General features: G+C 40.1%; 1 protein-coding gene across 2 annotated transcripts; it reads right to left on the bottom strand.

The window, feature by feature from the left end:
- Positions 1 to 12,399: 12,399 nt before the first annotated feature.
- On the bottom strand, positions 12,400 to 23,864 carry FAM198B (family with sequence similarity 198, member B). Of its 2 annotated transcripts, XM_008940337.1 has the most exons (5): positions 23,310 to 23,831; positions 22,868 to 23,276; positions 16,718 to 16,932; positions 13,060 to 13,286; positions 12,400 to 12,757 (listed from the first exon to the last, which is right to left on the bottom strand). In XM_008940337.1, exons 1-5 carry the CDS (start codon positions 23,829 to 23,831, stop codon positions 12,550 to 12,552), a joined length of 1,581 nt encoding a protein of 526 aa, XP_008938585.1. In that variant the 3' UTR covers positions 12,400 to 12,549. The 2 variants fall into 2 exon arrangements, with proteins under 2 accessions (XP_008938585.1, XP_008938584.1); XM_008940336.1 differs by having other exon boundaries at positions 22,868 to 23,864.
- Between the last annotated feature and the right edge of the window lie 300 nt (positions 23,865 to 24,164).

Here is a 24,164-nt window from a genome sequence, read left to right as displayed (position 1 = left end):
TTGGATTGGTCACCTGGGTCCTTGGTTGATTTGCTTCTGTCTCCACTGCATCTTTCACTGTGAGTGATTTTATAAAGCTTTTCATTCCTCCAGTGGTTGGCCCCCTCAGATCCCTTGCATATCATTTAAGACCAAAGGGAGGGATGTGTGTGTTGTCTGTTGATGATAATATCCTTCCTGTGGGGATTTATGGTCAGCAAAAGAGATATGAAATTGCAGAAGTTTCCCTGGAACTGGAGGTTCAGGGCTGAGCCTTATAGCATGCAATCTTTGCTTCCATTAATGTCAATAAGGGCTTTGTTATGGACTTGAAACATATGCAAGCTTGGAACAAAATTTAGTGTAGCTAACCATACACTGTGTTGCAACACAATCCTATCATGGCTAAAAGACTTGAGGCTGCTTGACTGGCCCTCAGGGATTGCAGAATCACAAAATGGTAAGGCTTGGAAGGGGCCTCTGGAGATAATTAGTTCAACCCCACACCACACCGCCCCCCACTCCCCCAACCCCCGTCAAAGCAGGTCCACTTAGATCAGGTTTGGAAGCCTTCAGAGAAGGATACTCCACAACCTCTCTGGACAGCCTGTTCCAGTGCTCTGTCACACTCACAGTCAAGAAGTTTTTCCTAACATTGAGGTGGAACATCCTGTGTTCTAGTTTGTGCCTGTTGCCCTTGTCCTGTCACTGGGCACCACTGAACAGAAACCAGCCCCATCTTCTTGGTACTCACCCTTCAGATACTTATAAACATTGATAGGATCTTCTCTCAGTCTTCTCTTTTCCAGGTCAAACAGACACAGATCTCTCAGCCTTCCCTCATGAGACAGATGTTCCAGTCTCCTAATCATCTTTGTAGCCCTCTATTGGACTCTTTCCAGTAGTTCCCTGTCTCCCTTGAACTGGGGAGCCCAGAACTGGACACAGTATTCCAGATGTGGTCTTACCAGGGAGGAGTAAATGGAGAGGAGAACCTCCCTCCACCTGCTAGCTGCAGTCTTCTTAATGCCCCCCAGGTTACCATTGGCTTTCTTGGCCACAAGGACACATTACTGTCTCATGGTTAACTTGATGTGCACCACGACTCCTGGGTCCTTCTCTGTGGAGCTGCTTCCTAGCAGGTCAACCCCTAAACTGTACTGGTGCGCGGGTTATTCCTCCCCAGTTGCAGGACCCTACACTTGTCCTTGTTGAATTTCATTACTTTCTTTCCTTCCCAACTCTCCAGCCTGCCCAAGTCTCATTGAAAGGCAGCACAGCCTTCTGGTGTGTCAGCCACTCCATCTAGTTTCATATTGCCAGCAAACTTGCTGAGGGTAAACTCTGTCCCTTCATCTGGGTCATTGATGAAGATGTTGAACAGGACTGGACCCTGTACAGACCCCTGGGGAACACCACCAGCTATCAGCCTCTAACTGGACTCTGTGCCACTGATCACAGCCTTCTGAGCTCTATAGTTCAGGCAGTTCCCAATCCATCTCACAGTTCACTCATCTAACCCACACTTCCTGAGCTTAACTATAAGGATGTTATACGAGACAGTGCCAAAAACCTTACTGAAATCAAGGTAGACAACATCCACTGCTCTCCCTTCATCTACCCCGGTAGTCACAGCATCATAGAAGGCTATCAGATTAGTTAAGCATGATTTCCCCTTGCTGAATCCATGCTGACTACTCCTGATAACCTTTTCCTCCATGTACTTGAAGATGACCTCCAGAATGAGCTGCTCCATCACCTTTCCAGGGATGGAGGTGAGGCTGACTGGCCTGTAATTTCCTGGGTCCTCTTTCTTGCCCTTTTTTGAAGAGTAGAGTGACATTAGCCTTCTTCCAGTCCTCTGGTACCTACCCCATTCTACATGATCTTTCAAAAATGATGGAGAGTAGCATAACAACAACATCAGCAGGGTCCCTAAGCACTTGTGGGTGGATCCCACTGGGGCCCATGTATTTTTGAGCATTAAGTTTGCCTAAATGATCCCTAACCCAATCCTCATCTACCAGTGGAGAGTCTTCATTCCTCTAGACTTTCTCTCTTACTTCCAGGAAGGGCTAGTCTTAGTGGTAAAGACTGAAGCAGAGAAGACATCCAGTAACTCCAGCTTCTCTGTATCATCTGTCACCAGGACTCCCATCTCATTCAGGAGTGGGCCCATATTTTCCCTGGTCTTCCTTTTGATCCTGACATACTTGAAGAAGCCATTCGTGTTGTCTTTTATGTCCTTTATCATCTTTAATTACAGAAGGCCCTTGGCCTTCCATGTTACATCCCTACATACACTGACAACATTCCTATAATCCTCCCAAGTCAACAGTCCCTTTTTCCACATACTATAAACTTCTTTCTTCCATATGTGTTTTACCAGCAGCTCCTTGCTTGCAGAGACACAGGTCTCCTGCCTCCTCTACCTGATTTTTAACTCAGAGGAATGCACCTTTGGGCATCCTGAGCTTGGAGGAAGCAGTGCTTGAATGTTATGGATGGAGTCTGAGGGAGTGGAGATTAGAGCCAGCTACATGAGAAAGTGTGGCCTCCCTTTATCTGTCTCCCACAGCTAAAGTCATGCAAAGTGCAGGACTTTTACAGGCTTTTGTCATCATATAGCAGCAGGGAGGGTGAAGCTTATAAAAACTTGTTCACTAAATTATTTTAATTTCCTTAAACATTCATCCAAATCTTAAAAAGTAGAATAGCTATGATAATGATCTCCACAAGTTGTTTTTGCAAAACTGAATGAGTATCAGATCACATTTTCAGATCTATATTTCTGAAGTATACTTTTCTCTGATGATATGCAGTCCCTCCTTACAAAGCATATTTACACAATTTCTGGCAGGAGTTCTCCCTCACCAAAGAGGAAAAATTATTTCTTTTTCCTTGCTAATTGCACTATTACCTATACTTAAAATCAGGGGAAGCGAATAAGCTTAAAATTTGACCCTGGGTTAGGAGGCAGGATGCCAAGAAGTACTGAAACACATGTAAGTTCTGTTTTCTTAGCAGGAAAGGCAGCAATTGTGAAAGCTGGAGGATATCTACACTGGGTGGTAAAGCTAAGAGCAGAAAATCAAAGAAATCTTAGCACTAAGGCAACAGTGTAACAAAAAATATGCGTCAGCTCTCCATGGCCCTATAGATTATCACTCAGATAAGACTGTGATAGAGGGTAAGAATTCTTTCCCAGTATGGTGTTGACACTGCATAAGCTTTAATCTGTTATTCTTTACCTTTCGGATCTCTTGCTTGAGAACACAAACACTAACAAGTTGACAAAAGCTGTAATTTGCACATTATAACTACTTGCAAACTAGCATTTCAAGTTCAAGTTTAGACATACAAGCATGCAAAGCAAAATGAAGTGGAAGGCTGTGATTTTAATGGGGATTTAATCTCCTTTGTTCTTTGACCTTTTGTGGCTCTCAGAATACATTAACTCTTTTGTACCATGAGTTGCCTTATTGGCTTACTTCATGCTGATACAGGCAAGCAAGCACTCAAGTGCAACTAGAAGTGTGAGTTTTGATGGTATTTTGCACTCTTTCTAGCAGCAGTATAAGCACTACTCAATGGGGAATAAATCCTGTGAATCAGCCCCGGCCCCAGCTGCAATCCCAAGCACAGTTACTCCTGCAGCCGGACAGGAAGAGACTCGTATTTCAGCTAAAAAGCAACTTTGGAAAGCAACTGCTCAGGTTGCACTTAGTCTGGGGGAACTGCCAAGTCTGCTAAGCACCTTCTCTGCAGAAGGCTAGCAAAAGGCAGAACAGCACTTGAACAGAACTAGGACATCGCAGATAGAACTTTTTTTCAAGTCTGATTATTAAGAAAACAACGTGCTACGTTTTTAGTGTATGTAATAGGCAGGTTTGGGTTTTGCTTCCCTTTTACACTGCAAAGCCTTCTCAATAACCCTGTGATGGAAGTCTCCTAGTTAAAAGTGCAACAGGAACTGAATGACTGCAAAAGGAAGCCATAGCAGAGAAGGAACCCACAGCAGGAGGAACAGCTAGGTGAGGCCCTCCACAACAGTGATCAGTGAAGATGAACCCAGCAGTAATTTGTGGATTACCTGTCTGATAATAAGTTTCAAGTTCTTTCACACCAGACTCTTCAAAAAAAAAAAGACTTCCGAGATGTTTCATCACAACCTCTCTTTCACTTGTGCCCTCTTTTCAAAAATTGAGCTAGATATACTCTAATGATGGTACACATGAAATAAATTAGGAGATTCTCTCCAGGTAGTTATGTATCCAACCTGCAGCCACAATTCTGGATAGTTGGAGTGATATCTGCTATAACAAGAATATTATATGGAAGAAAAAGATCTGGTAAGAAAAAAACATGTTAATTTTGTATTTGAAATCTGAGAGATGACGGGTACCAATACTTCACATTATTGGAGATCACCAAGAGGAAAACAAGTGCGTATTTATCAGCTGCAAAAGAGACTTGCATCTTGTAGGGATCAGGTGCAAGATAAAAACTGCAGGTGTAGTGTTGGGAGTTTTCCATTTAAGTGATTCAGCTCCAGAGGGAAGAAAGGTTAATCCCATTACATGGGAAGAATCAGCAAGATTTAGAGTATCCTGGGTATTCAAACTTAGAAAGCTGAGTTCAGTAACCTTCACGTTATAGACCAGTGACAGCTGTGATGGTAGAACTGTCCACGTGATCGCAAAAACAGACAGCAGAATGAGTGAATGGGCATTTGGGGAGAGATCTGTTATAGCCATGTGGGCCTGAGCAGCCTATCTAAGATAAAGAGCCTCAGATGCTTTCCTCATACAGCTATTTTGTTTTTCTTTTAAGTCTTGTCATATTTATCAGGACACATCCTTTTATTTTGCTTCAGCTTGATGCTTTCATAAGGCAGCTCAAGCTTCTGTTTGGGTATCACCAGTTTACTGCAACTATGCTACAGCTGCCTTCGGAGTATGCTTCAGTCTGTTCACACTTTAAATTTTTGACTGTATATTTCTTTCTCAGGAGTTCTTAGGTACGAAAAAAATAGGTGACCAAAAAAGACCCTTAGCTATGTGATATATCTACATATATCTGAAAATTAAGATGTATGACCTGCAGTTGCTTCAGAATTCCCAGAGCAGAGTAGTTCTCTCGACTGCCAGCTTTTACCATCTGTCAGACATAGTTCTCACACTTCATAAGGCTGGCTTTCACACTGCTGCTATTTTCCTTAACAGTTAATAAATTCCATCCAAATCTCAAAGGGTTTTCCATAGCTAGCTGAAGAATACCTCTGATAAGGCATGCTTGTGCAGCTTAGCAGACCTTCATGGAATGCCATGCCAGTTTCTCCTTTGAAGGAAATACTGATAATGTTCTTGAACAGTGAATGCTGAAACCAAATGATAAATAAGAAGCAAATGTACTGCAGAAGGCTAAAAAGGAAATAACTACTGGAACTGAACTAATTTTTAGAGAAAGCCACTTATTTCAAGATCTGATTTAATTAAATAATGGCATTGGTATACCCACTGCTAAATCGCAGAGAACAATGCATCACAGAGGGGAAAAAGTGTTTCTGCATTTTGCCTGCATTTAATCTTTTCCAAAAGAACAAAATTCATGGAACTGCTTTTGGGAAACCATCTTTAGGCATTAGAAGGTTGCCACTGGCTTGCTTTCTTTTAAAAAAAGATAGAGCAGGCTGACAACACACAAGCATTTCCATCCTTGCAAATAAAGATAATTTTATATATTGTTACAAACAGAGAAAAGGCCTGAACAGCTTACAACATGGCAGCTGATTGAATAACCTTCAAATATAAAAATACACAGAATTCTCTTCTGGGAATTCTTAAGAGTGGGCCACCTAGCCCATCTTAGACCATGGCAATGGGAAGTGAACATGTGAGCTTGGGGCAATATCTGTGGTTCCTTTCCCCTCTATCCCCCCACATCCAGAACTGTTATATTAGGAATGTCAGAGGATGAAAGCTTGCCTAATTCTCATAAAGTCTCTATGTCTATGTTCTAGAGTCCCTCTCTAGAACCTCAATGTCCCTTTTTTACTGTTGTGCCCAAAACTGAACACAGTACTCAAGCTGTGGCCTCACCAGTGCCGACTACAGGTTCTTCTAGAGTTCTTCACTATTAGTTTGTCATATGAATGCACAATAGAGCATTGGCATCCTTGGGAATTTCACTGTTCACTGTCTTCTGTATGCCAGTGATGATGACAATAAATAAAATCAGCCCTAGCACTGACTGTCAGAGGACCCCATTGCTTAACTCTCTTCTATTCTGAGAAGATCTACCTTTTGCTTGCCATCTTTCAAACAGATTTCAGTCCACAAATAAAGTGTTCTTCATATACCATGGAATTTATTTTTTTTTTTATTATGCTGTTTTGAAACACAGGTCATATATCTCACAAGACTTAAAAGAAGATACTGCTGCACTGCTTATTTTACTTTCTATTTCAAATGCTTTTATTTGCCTAAGTGAAGACTTCTCACAGAAATACAGGTGGAACAGACTGATAATCTTTAATGAAAAATTGTATATCCTGCTTGGAGTGCAGAGATAATTGTTTAGCGAACTTGCACGCCAAGTTCTATACCCATGCAAGTCTCCTTCTTAATGGTTTGTCACTGCCCTAAAGTCTCCTTTTGACCTTAGAGTTCAGTTCTCCAGCCTCGGAGAATATGGATTATCGTAACTGATTTAAACTATTTTATCTGGAAATGGGATAATTCGGTGGAATTGTAATGAATTTACACAAATGTATCCAAGCGAATTGAGCGTGAAGTATGCAGTAAAATTGTGTAAAAATAAATAATGTTTTTAATAAAACAAATCAAATTACTCTGTGTGGGAAAGAGAATGGTTAAAAATGTTTCAACATCTTTGTGTTTCCAATTAGACTCTCTTGGATTATGGAAAAAAATGTAAACTTCAGAGATCAAGTGTTCTTAGGCTACTTTAACTCTGTGTGATTTGCTATTCCACGCAGCATTCAGTGACTTTCTCCTGTTCCTGTACTTGCTCGTGGTCTATTATAAAGTCCACCAGTCATCGGCCAATACCTCTGTTCTGGCATCAGAAATGGGCATGGCCTTTTCCGTTCAGTGTTTGTGTAAGTAGGCGTTGTCAGAATGGCTAAAGAAGGCAGTAAATACCAGTGCTGCAGTAACCAGAGGCTCCACGGCTACAGTGAAACAGCTTACTAAGAAATAGTTACAAGTCTCGTCAGCAAACAGCTAGAAAATACTTCCACAGGAAAATCTTCGTAATCTAGTTTGGATTATTTCTCTAAAGAAATGGTTTCAAGGCCACAGTTCTTTCTAAACAGTCTGTAATGATTCACATATTACATTAACAAGTATTACAGTTTTGTTACTGCAATTGAGAGATCTGAATAGAAAATCTGATGAAGATACTATCCTATTTTGTATATTCCTGGACATCATATGGAAATAGCAGAGATTCAAACAATTCATTACTTGTGATAACACTTTTACTGTTACTAATAAAAGGACAAATAAACTGATTTTTAAAATACATAAATTCAAAAGAAAACAGAATTCAGTATCTAATACAAAACTCAATAAAAACGTGATTTGATATCGGTCTGGCAGATACATACAGATTAGCTCAGGTACAAACATATTGATGTTTTTCTTTACAATTGTAAATTGAAAACTTTTATTATTATATAGATGTGTTAGCCAGGGAAGAGTTAATCCTTTGAGGACAAAAGTTACATCCATAAAAATGTTTTGTTTGAACTTGTGTATACTCAAAATTGGACTTACACTCACAAATACAATTTTAGATGTAAACAGCAAGTTTTATAAACAACTCACTCTTTATTAACCAAACAAACCATTTTACAGAAACAAGCCAAGGTACATATCTATCTGTATGTTCATGTTCACATACACACACATGCATGAAAGTGTTTTCAGAATTGCTGTTGGAAGCTTGTCCCTTAATGTACCCTAAATTTCTATTTGCTTGTTTGAAACCATGGAATTTACCTTTTAATATAGTGCGTTAAAGAATACATGCACAAAAAAGAAGGAAACTGCTCTCACAGTACTCCACAAAAGTTTTCATGTCCTCAGCTTCTGAAACATTTAAGTTTATTAACTTGCTGGCAGGCTCCTGAGGAATTTTAAGGCATCCATGCCTGTGCTATTTATTTTAAGCTCTGTCTTCCAATGTTATGAAATCAGCAAAGTCTCTTGACTTTCTTAGTAATTCCATTTCATGTGGTTTGGGCTTTCAGGCAGATTCAAGAATGACATAATCGTCTTTTCCCACCCACAGGTTTTGGACTGTTGCCACTGGTTACACCCTTCCCAGTAATGTCCAATGTGAATCTTTGTCCAATCCCATATGCCCATAAATGGAAGACGGCCCAGCAAAGATGACTAAAACACAGTTTCTTGGCTTTCTGCTGATCACCACCACAGGTAGTGTAAGGCTGCTTCGGTTTATTTCCTATTGGTTAGTATTACTCAGGGAACAGAGAAGGAATGTCAGTCCAACATCATGCTGTTCTAAAAGGAAGTGGACTGATGTCCCAATAAACTTTGCTCCTGTTTTTTGAAGGGAGAGCAGATTTCTTCAGTGTGGTAGCAGCAAATAAACAAGCTCTGCAAAGTGCTTCTTTTGTAAGTTTTACTGGAGCATTTATGCAAATGCACTCAGAAAGTAGAGAATTTTTCATTTCTTTAAAAAATAACCTGAAACTAGAACTTGGCTAGTACGTACTTATAAGCACTATCACAATCATACTTTGTATCATTAACAATACTGGATTCAAGTACCAAGCTCCACAGCAACAGGATAAACATTATGGAGAAAAGGCACTTTCCGGAGTCTGTTAACATCGGAGAACAGGGAGCAGTTTGCGGTTCAGTCCTGCTGCCCAGCCTCACAGAGCCCCTCCCGACTCCCCTGAAAACCCTGAGAGTGTTTGTACACATAAGAAATATACCATGTTAATGCAGCATAGAAAGCAAGGCCTCCAGCCACGTGCAGTGCAATGCTTAGACACCACCGTAAGGCGAGAGCAGGATGCGGAACACTTCGCCCTAGACCAAAATTCAGACTTCCAGAGAAAGAAGTATTCCTTCTGGCACAGCCCAGTCTACCTTGGCTGTTTGCTCTGGACTCACTGGTTCCTCCAGCAGTTCTGAGAAGACGATGATGCCTTTATGTGCTTGTCTGGTTCATGCTGCAGACAGCACGGGAAGATACACGTATCTGTCACCTTGTACTTTCTAAGCCTAGATATTGTTTCAGCCTGCAGATTAGCTCTAGTAACAACTGCATCTGTACGCTTCTGCCACCACAAATGTCTCGCAAAAAACACCATTCTTTTCCTAAGAACATTCATTTGCAGGATTTGTCTCCAGAAGAGTTGCTCTTTACAGCTATGCTTTTCATGGCTTTGTCAAACTTTTAAGTACTGCACAGCATCATCTAGTCTGCATCAACAGAAGTGTGGCCAGCAGGTCGAGGGAGGTGATTCTTCCCCTCTGCTCTGCTCTCGTGAGACCCCACCTGTACTACTGCACCCAGCTCTGGAGCCCCCAACACAAGGGGCACAAGGACCTGTTGAAGCAGGTTCAGAGGAGGGCCACAAAGACGATCAGTGGGCTGGAGCAGCTCTCCTGTGAGGGCAGCCCGAGAAAGTTGGGGTTGTCCAGCCTGGAGAAGAGAAGACTCTGGGAAGACCTTACTGCGGCCTTCCAGTATCTGAAAGAGGTCTACAAGAAAGCTGGAGAGGGACTTTTTACAAGAGCTTGTAGTGATGGGACGGAGAGTAACAGCTTCAAACTAGAAGAGGGTAGATTTAGATTAGAAATTAGGAAGAAGTTCTTTACTATGAGAGTGGTGAGACACTGGGACAGGTTGCTCAGGGAACTTGTGGATGTTTCATCACTGGATGTGTTCAAGACCACGTTAGATGTGGCCCTGTGCAACTTGTTCTAGTAGGAAGCATCCCTCCTTGGCTTAGCAGGGTTGGAACTAGATGATCTTTAAGGTCTTTTCCAACCCAAACCATTCTATGATTCCATGATCGTGGTTTCTTGGACCTCTTAAACCCAAGACTACTGAGAGGCATTGCTCCAGGTCAGCTTCAGGGCAATTACTTACTTGTTGACAATTACATTGCTGTTTTAAGAGCTGGCACTGAACTATCGAGCAAATAAAAAAAATGTATCATGCTCAAGGAAACACTAGTCCATGTCAAGAAGAAATGGAGAAGAATGCGTCACCATAAAAGTAAATGAACTAACCTGGAAAGATACAAAAATCCTGACTTCTGATTTCTTTCTCTTCTTGGGCAATGAGTCAATTCTGGAAAAAAATGCAACTGGGCAATGTGAGTCAATGACTTGGCATCAGGATGTACAGTCTAAAGATAGAAGAGGAGAAGCTAGAAGACAGAGTTCTCATGGGACTTCATTTCATGATCAGGTACACTCTCATATCCCCACATGGCCCTATTCTAAGTGGAGTGCAGCTGAGAGTCATGCCTTTCTCTCACTCCCAGAAGTGTGTGATAATCCATTTGAACAGAGATCTAGCAGGAAAAAAAGCATGAGATAGGCTAGAAAATGAGACAAATTGATAATAATGGTCATCAAAGAGTAGAATTTACTGCAACAGGAATTCCATGTGAAATGGATCCAGAGGGTAATATTTCTTTCTGTAGTACCTGTTCACAGAGCAAGCTACAGGAATATTTTTGTTCCTGTGATAGAAATTACCTAGCTAATAAGTTACAACATTTTAAGAAAGAGATAATAGGAAAATCCTATATAATTCTACTTCAGTGCTATTGGAAAGTCCAAGGCAACTGAAATGTGTCCTTTCAAGACAATAGTTAAGTTTTTGGAAGTTTTTACAAATTTATCTGTCCTTTGCTGATAGAATGAAATAAAAGATTATTTAGATGGCCAAGCTCGTAAAATTTTATTAAGTATCTTTAACTGCCTATAATGAGATCTATTTCTTCTAGTAATGCAATTATTGTTAACTGCTGTTCCAGTACTAAGAAAGAAAATCTGGTTTAGTTGCAGTGGAATTGTAGTTATATAAAACATTCAATTCTCCCATCCACATTAACATCAACACAATCCATTTAGGTTTCTCATTAATGGCATTACACAAGCACTTTCAAAAATATTTTAAAATCACATACATCATGTATTTTTTGGTATACATAAAGAGTAGCTATGAAAATACTCAACTTTTGCCATTCTCTCACAGCAAGAACATAGTAGACATTTCTCTAGAAAGATGCTAAGAGTCATTCTAATCAGATAGGTAGAAGGTATGTCATAGTAGACTGTATTTATTTCTGGAGCAGATGAATATTAAGAATCCAAAGTGCTTATTCAACATTTTCTGCCAATGTTACCTGTGGGAATACTTGAGACAAGTTGTCAGCTAGCATCATCACCCTGCAGTGATCAGTCTTAATGGAAAAGCAGAGTATGAATCGCTGGCTAGAGCCGAGCGTGCAGCACAAACATTTTCTTTGATGAGTTTAACAACACTCATGTCTTTATTAGGTCTGCTTTTTTATAATATTCTAAACAATATTGTCAAGAAAGTTGCAAAAATAAAATTTACGCTTAGCAGCATATTCACACAAAGCTAAAGCTGATTTTTTTTTTTTTTAAATAGTGGTAATAAAAGACAATTCTATGAGTAACACCCAGTTAATCAATAGAAAGAAAATATCAGATCATCTACCCACACATCAGAACACCCTGAACTGAAAACAGTACATTGTAATGAGTGATTCATGATTAATTGTACTCCATACTGGACAAGTAAAACCCGTATTTGTCAAATCAATTATCATTGTTAAAGCCATGTTCTCCTCACTCTGTTTCTAAATTTCTGTCCTGTCCAGTGCAAACATCCCTCCATTCAAAAGAGCTGAATTTAGTCTACAAATTTCAAAAGATCAAAATGAAATAAAACAAAATAAACCTTTGGAAATGTTGGCCTTTTAGTATTCATAATAAAAAATACAGATTCCTTCTAAAATCTGTTCTAGATACGTTTCCTTCTAGACATGTTTCTAGATATGCACCTTTCTGCTCTAGATATGTTTGAGAAGGTAGACACAATGACAGTTCTCATGAATGTATTAAATACTTACAAATCCCTGTAATTTGCAATAAAGATTTTACTAACTTGAATGACAGAAGTAAGAGTAACCCAGCCAAATCTACTGAAAATCCTGTTGCTAATTGACAAGCAGATTAACAGGAGCACTCATGGTACCTATGTATTGCTACATTATTTATTGTACCATTTGGTTCTTTTTCATTTCACCGGTGACACAGAAGAAACTGCAGTGTGTTGAGCTGCAGCTGCCACTTAAATGTTGCTTTTAAACCATGTAAGATTTCTTATTTAAAAATAAACTTGACAGTTTGGGGAAAAAAAAATAAAAAAACCCCCTATGAATTAAATCCATTTTACTGACAATTTTTGCCTCATATAAATTTTTTTCAAGACCATAGGTCAGATGGAAACCAGACTGCTTCATTCATTCATGGGCACTACTTTGGCTCCATGTGCATTTATATAAGTAAGAAAAATTTTAGACCTCCTTTCTATTACATCAATAAGCTTTTCAATTCCTTTTCTGCCTCCTTGGCTCTCCCAGTATATTTTGTCAAGGAACAAAGATTGGAGCAACTTCTCACGTAAACGTTGGCTCTTCAGCACTGAAACTGCAGATTCAGGGAATCTGGAAAAGCACAAAGAAATTCATCAGCTTTGCCATCATTCTGAATTGCAATATTTCTGTTGTGGTTTAGCAATCAATTCTATGAATATAGACTGCAACTCAGCAAAGGAAATCCATGCACGTGTAATCATACGCATGTTAATCGTATCTTTCACAGCAGTGGGATTAGTCATACATTCTTAGACATATCTTGCAAATGTCTTGGGCTGATGATATCTATTCCAGCAACTTAGTGTGTCTCATGCTTAAACAGTGAAAAAAAATATCAATCTTTTTTACAAAATTAAGAATTTAAAACTCACTCATTGATTCCTTGTAATATTTTGAAGTCAAGATTGTCCTCATTTCTGTCAAAGAAACCCTTATTGTCTATAAAGGCCAAGTGCCTTCGGTCATGCCTTCTCTGAACTATGTGTGTCAGGTCAACAGCATCCTGATCACTACATTTCAGCTTCAGTCCTTGCTGCACGCAGGAATCCTCCTTGAGAGGTTTGAATCCACAGCAGTTTCTGTCTAGCCGATTATAGATCTAAAACAAAGTACAGCAGAGTGCCAAGTGAAAACAATAACAAAGTATTTGGGGTAAAGTGTCACTCTAAGACATTGCTCACTAATACATCTGTCAGGAAAGCAAGTTCAGGACAAGTATAATTAAAGTCAGCAGTGAAATGGCGTTGAAGGCCTGGTCCTCATACTTCAAGTACTGTTAGACTCTCAGACTGCATATTTCATACAGTTTCTAGATATGACTTATGTCAGTAGAAATTCTTTGAAAATAATGGAACAATACCACTGTATAACTGGAATAACAAGCTGGTGAATACAATTCTATTTTTTTCAGGAGGTTCTAGGTTTTTTACACTTTCTTTGCTGGAGAACAATAGAAATAGCACAGCCTGACACACACTGAGGGTCTCCATTTTGTGGGACCAATTAGACTAATAGTACACAAAAAAAAAATTGAGAAGATTAGTAAGGGGCACAGCAAACCATCAGAAGCTATGAAATGCAAGAACTGTGCATTTATAATCACAGAGCAGCCTCCCTGAGCTGCACTGTTGTATATACTTTAATGACATGATGGTCCAGGCTTTTTTTTTCCCAGGCTAACCCTGGCTTATTCACCACAGAGCACTTAGCTGGAAGGAATACATCTGGTATAACTTTAGCAGTGTAAATATGAGGCATCTCTTCTGACTTAGTCATTTATGTTCCCTTTCAAAAACAACGACAAGAATGAGGCACCCTCAGAGCAAAGGATGCCATTTTAGGATAACCACGTAATCCCAACAGGATAAATCTCTCCTTGAAACCGTTTTTACCCCTGTTGACCAGATAAGTGTAAATACAGAGCATTGCCAAGGTCCTGAGTGCAATAGGCCTTATTTGCCCCAAATAGCCTTACCTGGGACCTCCACACACCCTACCACTGACTATGAGCCCAGAAGCTCCATCAGGCCTGACACTTCTTCCTTAGAGCTCTCCTAGTTGCTTGCTGTTGGGCTGCCCTTGGCTCCAGCTCATCTGCCCAGGGAGCAGCCCTGCTCCTGCTGGCATGTGCTTACAGACTGGAACTCTGGTCTGGTGCATCTAAGGCTTAATGAGTAGCTTATCAAAGATAAATAATTTTTTCTGTCCTTTGTTGTATACTGCTTATAAAATTACTGCCTCCTAATTTTGTTCATCAGAAGAAAGTCTGAGAGTTGTTTTTTCCTTAAGTATGTAGTACTGCTGCCACCAATCCTAGCGGCAGTGTTTGTTTCAAACGTGAAAAAAAAATGAGGAAAGGAACAGATTTCTATTCTATGTTCTCCTTTCATGAGCAGCATTCAGCATCTGCAGGCACTAAAGACCCTCTTGCTTGCAGTGTTCTAGCTCATGGGATCTCTCATTCAAGTCATCCAAAGGCTTTGCCAAAATGAAGCAGAATCCTTCCAGACAAACTCCTTTGATGTGTGGCCCTAATTTCATCTGAATCTTACTTTGTTACATACATTAAATAGACAAGGTGGTAATTTCCTTACAGACATCCTCTTCATATCTTGCATCATTCCAGTGTTAAGACGGAATGATGGGACACTCTGGGATTGATGCAGCCACCTTAATAGTTTAGCATTGGTTTTTGTCATATTTATGTACATGACAAGTCCAAGCATCCAAAATTAAAGAAGCCATTTAAAATGTAATGTCCTTATTTTAATTGAGTCCTTGCAGAAGACAAGTGAAGGTTGGCTATAAGCATTTTTCAACCTGCTTCTATGTTTTACAACATTTGAAATCAGAGACTAGGAATATCTATTACAGGCACCAAATCTATTCTTCTAAGGGAAGTTCATTTAATAGAGAATACTTTTCACCATTATTCTTTATTTCTGAATGACTCATAAAGCACAGATTCCCTCTTTGGCATTTTTTTGTTTTAGAGCCTTCATGTTCTACTGCTGATAAACTCTAAAGTCCTGAGAGCACTCAGACAAAATTTTAGTCTTTCAGAGCTGTAAGGCCCACTTCCACTCACTTTCTGGTATGCATGTTCTTGTCTGGTATGCAACTCAAAGTATAAATCACTCTGATATCAGCTACTATCATAAGAGTAATTTGTTTCTCATGTAAAGTTCACTCCTTTTGGTACAGTTCAATCCTACTGTAGCTTATTTTAACTGACCACTTCTCCTGGATAGTAGTAGTTTGATTATGAAGATTAAAAACTTGTCTTGGAGGACCTTAAAATTAGAAATCAACACAGAACTCATGAGAATTTTTAAACTGTTCAAGACAATAACATGAAAACATTAACTCTGATATAATCCATAGTATTCCTGTAGGGACATTACTATGTTTAATGTCAGAATAATCCTCATATGACTTTATACCAGTCTCTAAGAATTACTTGCTCATAGAAGGACTAAAGATGGAGTCATTAGGCAAATGACAATCTATTTTTAGAGAATTGGATGCTTTCTTTAACATAATAACTTTGCAAAATATAACCTAAAAGAAATTTGGAACATCCATTCATCATACAAGAGGACTAGAGAAGGACAGGTACAGGCATAAACCAAGTCATTTTTATCTTTAAAGAAATGTACTCTATAAAAAGCTGAATTATGTGAACAACCAGACATGGTGTATAAAAGTTGTGCTTGCTGCAGTTTTAAATAAACCAGTAAGTGGTACAGAATGCTCAGTCACCCAGACCTGTCTGGCAGGCAAGCACAATTGGAAGTAGTGTCATATCTGAGGAAGCTACAAAATTAGCTTCCAGCCAGGTGGTTCAGTTGAGTCCTTATTAATACAGGGCATATATTAACATTCTACTATATAATTGCTCTATCTGTAGCCATACTTTATGATACAACCAGGCAGAGCCCTAGTTTGGTGTTATTTAGAGAGCTAATGATAATGTGCAGGACCTAAATGAGTAACTGCAGCCATGTGATTTTTCAGTGGCTGCTCTACTCTTTCCTTACTAAGTCACTAGTGATGTTTTTAAAAAGGAGAATTAGCCACTACAACTCCTATCTTGATCCAGATTTCAGCTGACTAAAACCACTTCTATCAACTTGGAGGGCTGGGGAGGTGCTGGAAAGAGCACACAGTTAAAAAGTGTTTTACAGTCACAAACATAGCCAGGTTTGGAGGAACAAGGAGTCGAGGAGAAACAATAAGCCTGCCTCAAGGTGGAATAAAACAAGATGTCTCAAGACAAAGGCCTTTGCTTCCTTTTTTGGAAAATGAGTCAGTCAAGTTCCACGTTTTCTTTCCTTGGTTATAACTTGCATTTTGGATATTTTTATCATAAGAAACCACCAGCAAAAAAAAGTTCAAACTGTGCAAATACACCTCTTCCCCATTTAAAAAAATAAAAAAAAGGAAATAAACTAAAATTACTTTTCTAGGACCCCCTTGTGTGCTCATATGAATTCTGAGGCAGATAGTTGTATTCAGTAAATGTTTTACCTGCAGAAGAAAATCAAAGAGTGCCATCTTGGACCACTCGTGATGATGGATTTCAGTACAGCCCCACTCAGCTTTGGGAACTTTACCATTCTGCCAGCATTTCTGCTTCAGTAGCTGCTGATACTGCCCCCAGGTTAATTTCACTGAAGAATGAGTATTATTATCTGTTGGACTCAGTGACGAATCCCAGAGAGTAATGGGACAGGCTTGACCATCTGAAAAAGGAAAAACACATCAGTATAGTGCAGTACTGTCAGACTTACTTGATCATTCTTTAGATATTACCTAAGCATCAATAATTATGCCATTTTAGAGATGTGGCAAGAAAAATGGCCTAGGACTAATAATTTTACATCCTTTGGTTAATTTGGTCTTATTGTGCATATAAAACCGCTCGCGGCAGGAACGAAGCAGCACAGCCATTATAAATGCCTTCTGTGTACAAAAGGCTTTCTCCATTTGAAGCAAAAGTTAACGTACAAAGTCATACTAAACCAGGCTTTTAGAAAGTTTGTAGGTAGATTAAGAGCCTACAATCCTACTGTGAAGCAGTGATGTAACTTTCCACTGATGCCAGTGGAGAGATGATGGTTCACAGGAGCTGCAAATTTACATTGTGGAAATTTTTTATACATACTGGGCACAGAAACACTACAAATACTATACTCAAAGTGGATCTGTTTCGCTACCTTTAGTATTTTAGGACTATAATGCAGGATTTCACAGCCCTGAGATGATATATGAGAGTACCAGGGAGTGTGATCTTAAGCATGAGCAAGCACCTTGGCTAGTTGGTTGTTTTCTTTTCCTAGTTATAACATGAGATCTGTTTTGTTTAGCAATGGCTATGGCCACGTTTTTCTGTGTTAGGAATATTCTGCTCTCCACTGACACTAAGTCAAGGGCCTTAGCTTTTGTGAATTTTCAGAGTTCTTAGTGGAAAGAAACCTAAGCAAAGAATTAAAACTGAGTTTTCCTAGCATAGCAACAGATATATATATACACCCCTCCTATTACTTGATATTGGGTGATAACTATCTTCCTAGGCAAGTGGAACTCTCCTTTTCATTGCTGATACAATGCTGCCGGGGCCTAGGACTGACTGTGGCCTGCACACACATTAGAACAAAGAAATCCTTTATACTTTTGGGTGCAAACAGAAGACCAAAATATAATGTCAGTACAGAGAGGAGGAACCATTTAACTGCAAAGCAGCTATTTACTAAATAGTAAGTGTTGGAACATGTATAAAACTTTAAAACTTATTTATATTAAAGGTCTATGAACCTAAAGCCCACACTACTGTACAATTTATCATATAGTTAAATGCAGCCTAAATTGCCTCTGTCTTCAGATGCCCGTGGAGCCAGAGATACATTTGGAAAGAAGCTTTAAGAAACTCACGAATGCCACAAGGTTAATGGCTAATGGCACCTTCCTCTCCAGAGGCTAGCCAGACAGAAAATAGCACAGAGACAACAGGTACTAACTCCAACAGCAAGGTAAAAGCTGCTAATGTGAATGCTCCACCTGTAACCAGCAGGGACTGTTAAAAACAGAGTTCCCTACAGCTGAATCAAAAAGCAACTTGTTCAAGGGATGCTGACTGATCTAAAACAGGTGAGAAATTACCTTTGTCCATACTTAGCAGTGAATCATCTCAGATTTATCAAGAGTATAACAGGCCCCACATGTAATCAAGCCCAAGAAAAAACTGAACTCCTCTCCAAAACCATAATGTACTCTGCCTTCTCTCTGCTGTGGCTTGCACAAACAAGGTAGCCACTCTCAAGCCAATCCAACGTGCAGCTCCACCATCTCTTTATCTTCCCTCCCAGATGTCCAGTGTTTCCTCAGGAATACACGTGTTCTTCTATTAGGAAAACCACTCTCTCTCTTTTACTAGGATCAGTACTACCTTTATCAGCACCATGTGCCACATTTTTCTATGCTCAAAAAACAGTGCTGAGTGCTCCTGAAAATTTGGCTTCTGCTGAGTTGCCTGAATAATTATTTAAGAAATTAATTTGGGAGATCTTAGCCGTTTCCCTCTCTCTTGCTCTGGTTCTATAATCAGGGCTACTAGGAGGCTAAGCCTATTTTCCAAGCCAGTTGGAGAAAGTCTATATAAGCATTGGGAATTGTCACAAAAAAAGGACAGCTTTCTTCAGGACCAAGTCTGATCTATTATTTTTATCTCAAATAACAGCTTATGTAACTATTCATGAATTCTTTCACAAACCAAATACATAAATGGTATTCTAACAAAACAAACATCTCCTGTCTACCCAAAAGGGACATGATAAACAATAGTAATATAAATACTTGAAAAATATGAATAATAACTTGCCAGTTTCCACTAAGATATAAAAACATTTTTAAAAGACCAAGGCTAAACACAGGAAATGTTTGCATGTCAGAGGAAATGGGAGTAGAAAAGATGAGCCAAAATCTTTCAACTCTGTAATACCAATTGAATTTCAGGGATATGAAACAGCAGCTTCAGTAAAGAGCAGTGACTCAAATTTTTGACACTTACAGGAAAAACAAGAAGATGCTGAATTAAAGGAGATAAGGAGTCTGATTCATAGCTGTGTGAATAGGCATGAGCCCACTGAAAACAGTGGGGCTCTTCCAATTCAAAGCTTGTGAGGATGGGGCTGAAGTTAACTGAATGGTGAGAAGTAAGGCCTGGCTAAGAATCTAGCTTCCATTTTGATGCAGCCAAAACTGAGGCTGAGCATGCTTCACCGTGTTCCACACGCTCTTCTTTCCTAATCAGCTAAGGGCTACAGCTGTTCTCTTGCTGCAGCTGCATTTCACCGAGTCTTGCCCAAAGCCAAACGACTTAGTTTTATCTTCATCTGACATTTTAGACCTATGGATCTATTTGCCTATCTAAAGGCTATCTGCAAAATTGTATGGGAAAGATTTTTCAAAACTTATGTCAGAACCAGCTTCCTAATAATTCCTATGAATTTTTAAGCATCAAAATATTTTCAAAAAGTTCTTAGGTCCTTAGGAGCTACTGGCTCAGTATATCCTGAATTGAATAAACTAACACAGATGAAACCTCAGGCTGCTGAGACTAGACTACTTCAAGTACCAAACTGCTTCCTGTACAGTTAGGCAATGCATCACTGCTTGGCTTCTTCAGCATAGGCATCATCTTAGCCACACACCACATCACTTTGAAAACAGCCTGTTTCTTAACCACAGAGATGCTCTTGCAAATGTCACTCTTCAATCTTGTGTTCTAACTTGTATCTACATTTTTTCTAGCTTCCTTGAAAGAAAATATTTTGAAACATGCCCATGAAAGCATCACTAAAGAGTAATTCTTTCATGAAGTATTTAAAGCCCTTTCTCAAACTCCTCATTGTCCACTGTAAAGCAGTACGGCTTACCACTGCCACATCTGAAATAAACAGTTTAGTTGTCCATGTGTTAGCAAAAGAGGATGATTTAGTATGGAAAGATGAGGAGGACTGACACACTTGGATTGTAGAGTAAGTTCTGAAGGAAAATATAAGGGCCAGAAGCAGAAAGCAGAGAAAAGTTCAGCCTTGTTGCTACAATCCAAGGAGCCAGAGTCCTGTCCCTGCAGCTGTCGCTGCAACACGGGAGCAAGCCTGCTCCAGCCCAGGTTACTCCAGTGATAGCTCAAGTCCAGACAGACACTGGCATTGTCCTACCCTGCAAATGATGTTGCTGAGCTACAGGCAATATGTACAGCCATTTTACTTAGCTTTTGTGCAAATTAAGGTGGGGTTGTGACACTAACCAAAGTCACTTATGTCTCTTCTGTCCTCAGGTTAGGGTGATGAAATATACTCGGTCCTGTGGTATTAATGTGACCAGCCCCAAACTCAGACACAAAAGCATCAGCCTCCACAATTTGACACTTTTTCTCCCAGACAGACTCAGTTTTATGATTATCTCTTGTTGTTTTACAGGCTTATCCTTTTTTTTGTTTATTGCTTGACATTTTTTACACCTTGTAGGTGGCAATGGGAGTAATGAATGTTTGCTTGCATATGTCCAGAATCATGCTCTTTTAGACTTTAATGCTGAACTCAAAAGTGGCTTGCCCACCTGTACTCCCCAGGCTTTTTATGTTCAGCCAATTCATTGCAAAAATATGAGAGAAAGACTTATCGTACCTGACTTTCCCATCCATGATGGAAAAATAAGACTAAACCATTAAAAAAAAAAAATCAGTTAACACTTAAAAAGGCTTTATAATTAAGTAGGGAAGGCAAGGGCAGTAGGCAGAGGACTTGCATCCAGCATTTTGCTAGACTTAAAAAAATCAATGGGGAATTTGTGGGAATAGGGGAAACAGAACCTGTACAGAGATTTACGAAGCTGTTCTTTGAAACTGCTTTTGACAAAATGAATGACAGTTTTGAAAAGCCCATTTTTAAAGATTTTAATGCTACATCAAACATGTCTTGTTAGATCACATCACAACTGAGGCAAGCTAAAGGGATATGTCGTGGAAAGAGACATGTCAGCCCAGAATTGGTGTACATTTATACACACACACACACGCACAGTCTCTAAGCCTGCATTGCTTTCTTTCCCATACAAAGAGCCATGATTCACATAAGCTGCCCTGAAAAAACTTTACAGTGCCCACCTAATCTTAATTTAAACGCATATGAGTTATGGAAATGAGCTCACTGGTTGTTCATATTATTTTTAAAAATATATTTTGTTCATTTTCTCAACACAGATGTTTTCCAGATTATACCAAACACAAGCACGTAAAGAGCAATGAGCTCAAGTAGATATTAGACCTTTAAAGGTCCCTTCCAACCCAAAGGATCCTATGATTCTATGATAGTAGGCATTTCAGCTCCAGCATATTTCTGGGCTAAAGAAATGGAGAGAGACAAGGCACAATAACTGTTCCAAGTGCTCTGTTCAGCCTTTAGCTGGAAAAAATGAACTGAGACCAAAATAATGTTATTTCTCTTCTCATCACCTAGCAACACTCTCCTTGCTATAAGAACATAGCCATTTAGGAGGAAAAGAAAATTAGAGAGCAGAATGACAGTCTCTGTTCCAGACAGTCCAAAACCTACTGTAAGGTGACAGATACTGAGCAACACAATGCACAATTAGCCTAATAGCAGTTTTCAGAGGCTTGCAGTCTGTCATCTCTGCAGCCACACTGTACAGAGCTCCTCCAACCAAACTACCTTAATGCCTTATGACAGCCCTATAGCAATAAATCTTGTTCCTAAAAATAAACTAGGCATAATGTATCTTCCATGCTCTGCAAGTATGAATAATATTCAGAAGCTTCCAAACTGTTGTTCCTAGAGATTCATTCACATTCCTGTACAAGCTGCCAAAGGGAAGGTTTACAAAGCAGGAAGAAACTGGAGATCACTGGATTGTCTTTTTGCTGTCAAGCTTCAGAAATAGTCATTCTTACATTACTTTTTTTGAGAAACACAGACTGCAATAAAAGTATCTGGTATAAGCTAACTTCAGCAGCAAGAAATAAATAGCAAAACACTGCTAGCCACTTTAGCAATGATTCATTAAAATGCAACGCAGTCCTTTTGGATTGTAATTTGTGACTGTACAAAGATAGCAGTTAGGCTGATGACATTTAACAAGATAGCAAAAAGAAGCAGAAGTAGAATTCTAACTCGTATTCCTACCACCTGTTTGAGATTAATTCATTCCTCACTTTCAACAATATTTTAGCTGGGGGGGAAAAAAAAAAAAACCAAACAAAACAAAACACTACCACCAACCAACCAACTAAATCACAGAGGATTCTGGAATTCCTTTCTTTCACCAGTTTCACTTCAGACAGTCTGTACAATGTCATGCAATCTCCAGATGATTCCCTCTTTTTTTTTTTCTCATTCCAGACTCTCATGGAAGGGAAACTGTTACTGCCTTCAGCAGCTCAATGATTTTTGATCTAAACTTTGAGGCACTGCATCCTTTGGACAGGATAATTGCACTGCAAAAGTTACACACAGGTATCAGCTTTACTTGTAACAATGGGCCTAGTTCTCAGGCTCACAGGAGTTAAGTGGTGGCTGTTGGCCCATGGGTAACGTGGGAGAGGGAAGGAAACCTCAGCACCCCACCTGAAAGCTGAAAAACATAGGAATGCGTTACCTTGGAAGAATTCGGATCTCCTGCTTACAGAAGGTAAGCTCCTGTTTAGACCCAAGATCCTATCCAAATGAAAGGCAAACACCTCACTCATGTCGAGGGGTCTTTTGATGATGCCACAGTGTCCCTGATGACAAGCAGTTCCTGTGGGGCTGGGACCTCTTGCAAACGCTACGAGGACTGCTTTATGAGAAGGTACTTCTTGGATGCTCTCTATCTGAGAATCGGCCAGCATGCGCATGTTTAGGATGTCCTCTCTGCTCAGCCATGAGGGAGAGCTCTCACTGTAGATCCTGATGTTGCTTTCCGCGGGATGGGGCTGTGCCTTTGTCGCTTCAGCAATCCCCCCAGGTCTCTCGAGGCCCCTCTCGCTGAGTGCCATTCCCTTATGCCTGTACTCATTCAGCTGGTGCTTTCTGGCCTCCAGAGCTATTGCTGCTCCCACTGTGCCCGTGGCATGCGCGGCCCTCCCTGGCTGTTGGGCCAAGGCCTCTTCCTGGCCTTTAAAAGTATCTTTTGGAAAGCGCTGCCCATAGGACAAAGGAGTTGTGTGTTTCTTCCTGCGCTTTGGCTTCACTGTGCCTCTGATATTGGCAGGCTTGCTGCGCTTGGACCGCAGGGTGATATAAACGACATTGGGTGGCAGCAAGGTCCCATTGCTACTAAGCTGGGGTTCCTGGAAATTGGGTGGTGACAGGGTGCCATCCAGTGGGATGCCCAGAAAAGGTGTTTGGGCTGCATCTTGAAGGCTTCTGGAACCGATCTTCTGGTGTCCTCCTTTGTGCTGGGGTAAAACATGACCCACTTGACTGATGAGGAATCCCACGTAGATCACACACACGGTGCCCACTAGCAGATTCCTCCTTGTCCTCGGGCGCCTGCAAGTCCAGAGCCTCAGCACCCATGGGGGGCATAGGCAGCAAATAAACAAGTTTTTGATTTTGCTTGGCTGATCAAAGGTGGTCATTTCTCTAGTGAATCCACATGATGAAAACAGCATAAAGTCTTCTGTACATTCCAGCCAGGATGATGATGCATGATTTCCCCTTCACAGCTTCTATTTCTCCTTTTCCAAATGGCTTCCAGCATGGGTGATGGACAGAGGCTACCAATATAGCTGGGAATGTGTTTAGTACTAGGGATGCTGACACTCCACCTCCTCAAGCCTTAAATTCTTATCAGCCACCACAGAGGAAGTGATTGGCTTCAGAGAATGAATGGAGCCAGCTGTGTAAGCAAAGTTTACTGACTTGTAGTCTAAAAGATCTGAAGTATCTCCTTTGCAAACTGCAAACAGAAA

This window comes from Merops nubicus, unplaced genomic scaffold (assembly GCF_000691845.1).
Source record: "Merops nubicus isolate BGI_N331 unplaced genomic scaffold, ASM69184v1 scaffold1315, whole genome shotgun sequence".
NCBI lineage: Eukaryota > Metazoa > Chordata > Aves > Coraciiformes > Meropidae > Merops > Merops nubicus.
The sequence above is the reverse complement of the archived record's forward strand: the minus strand, read 5'-3'. Positions and strand labels throughout refer to the sequence as shown.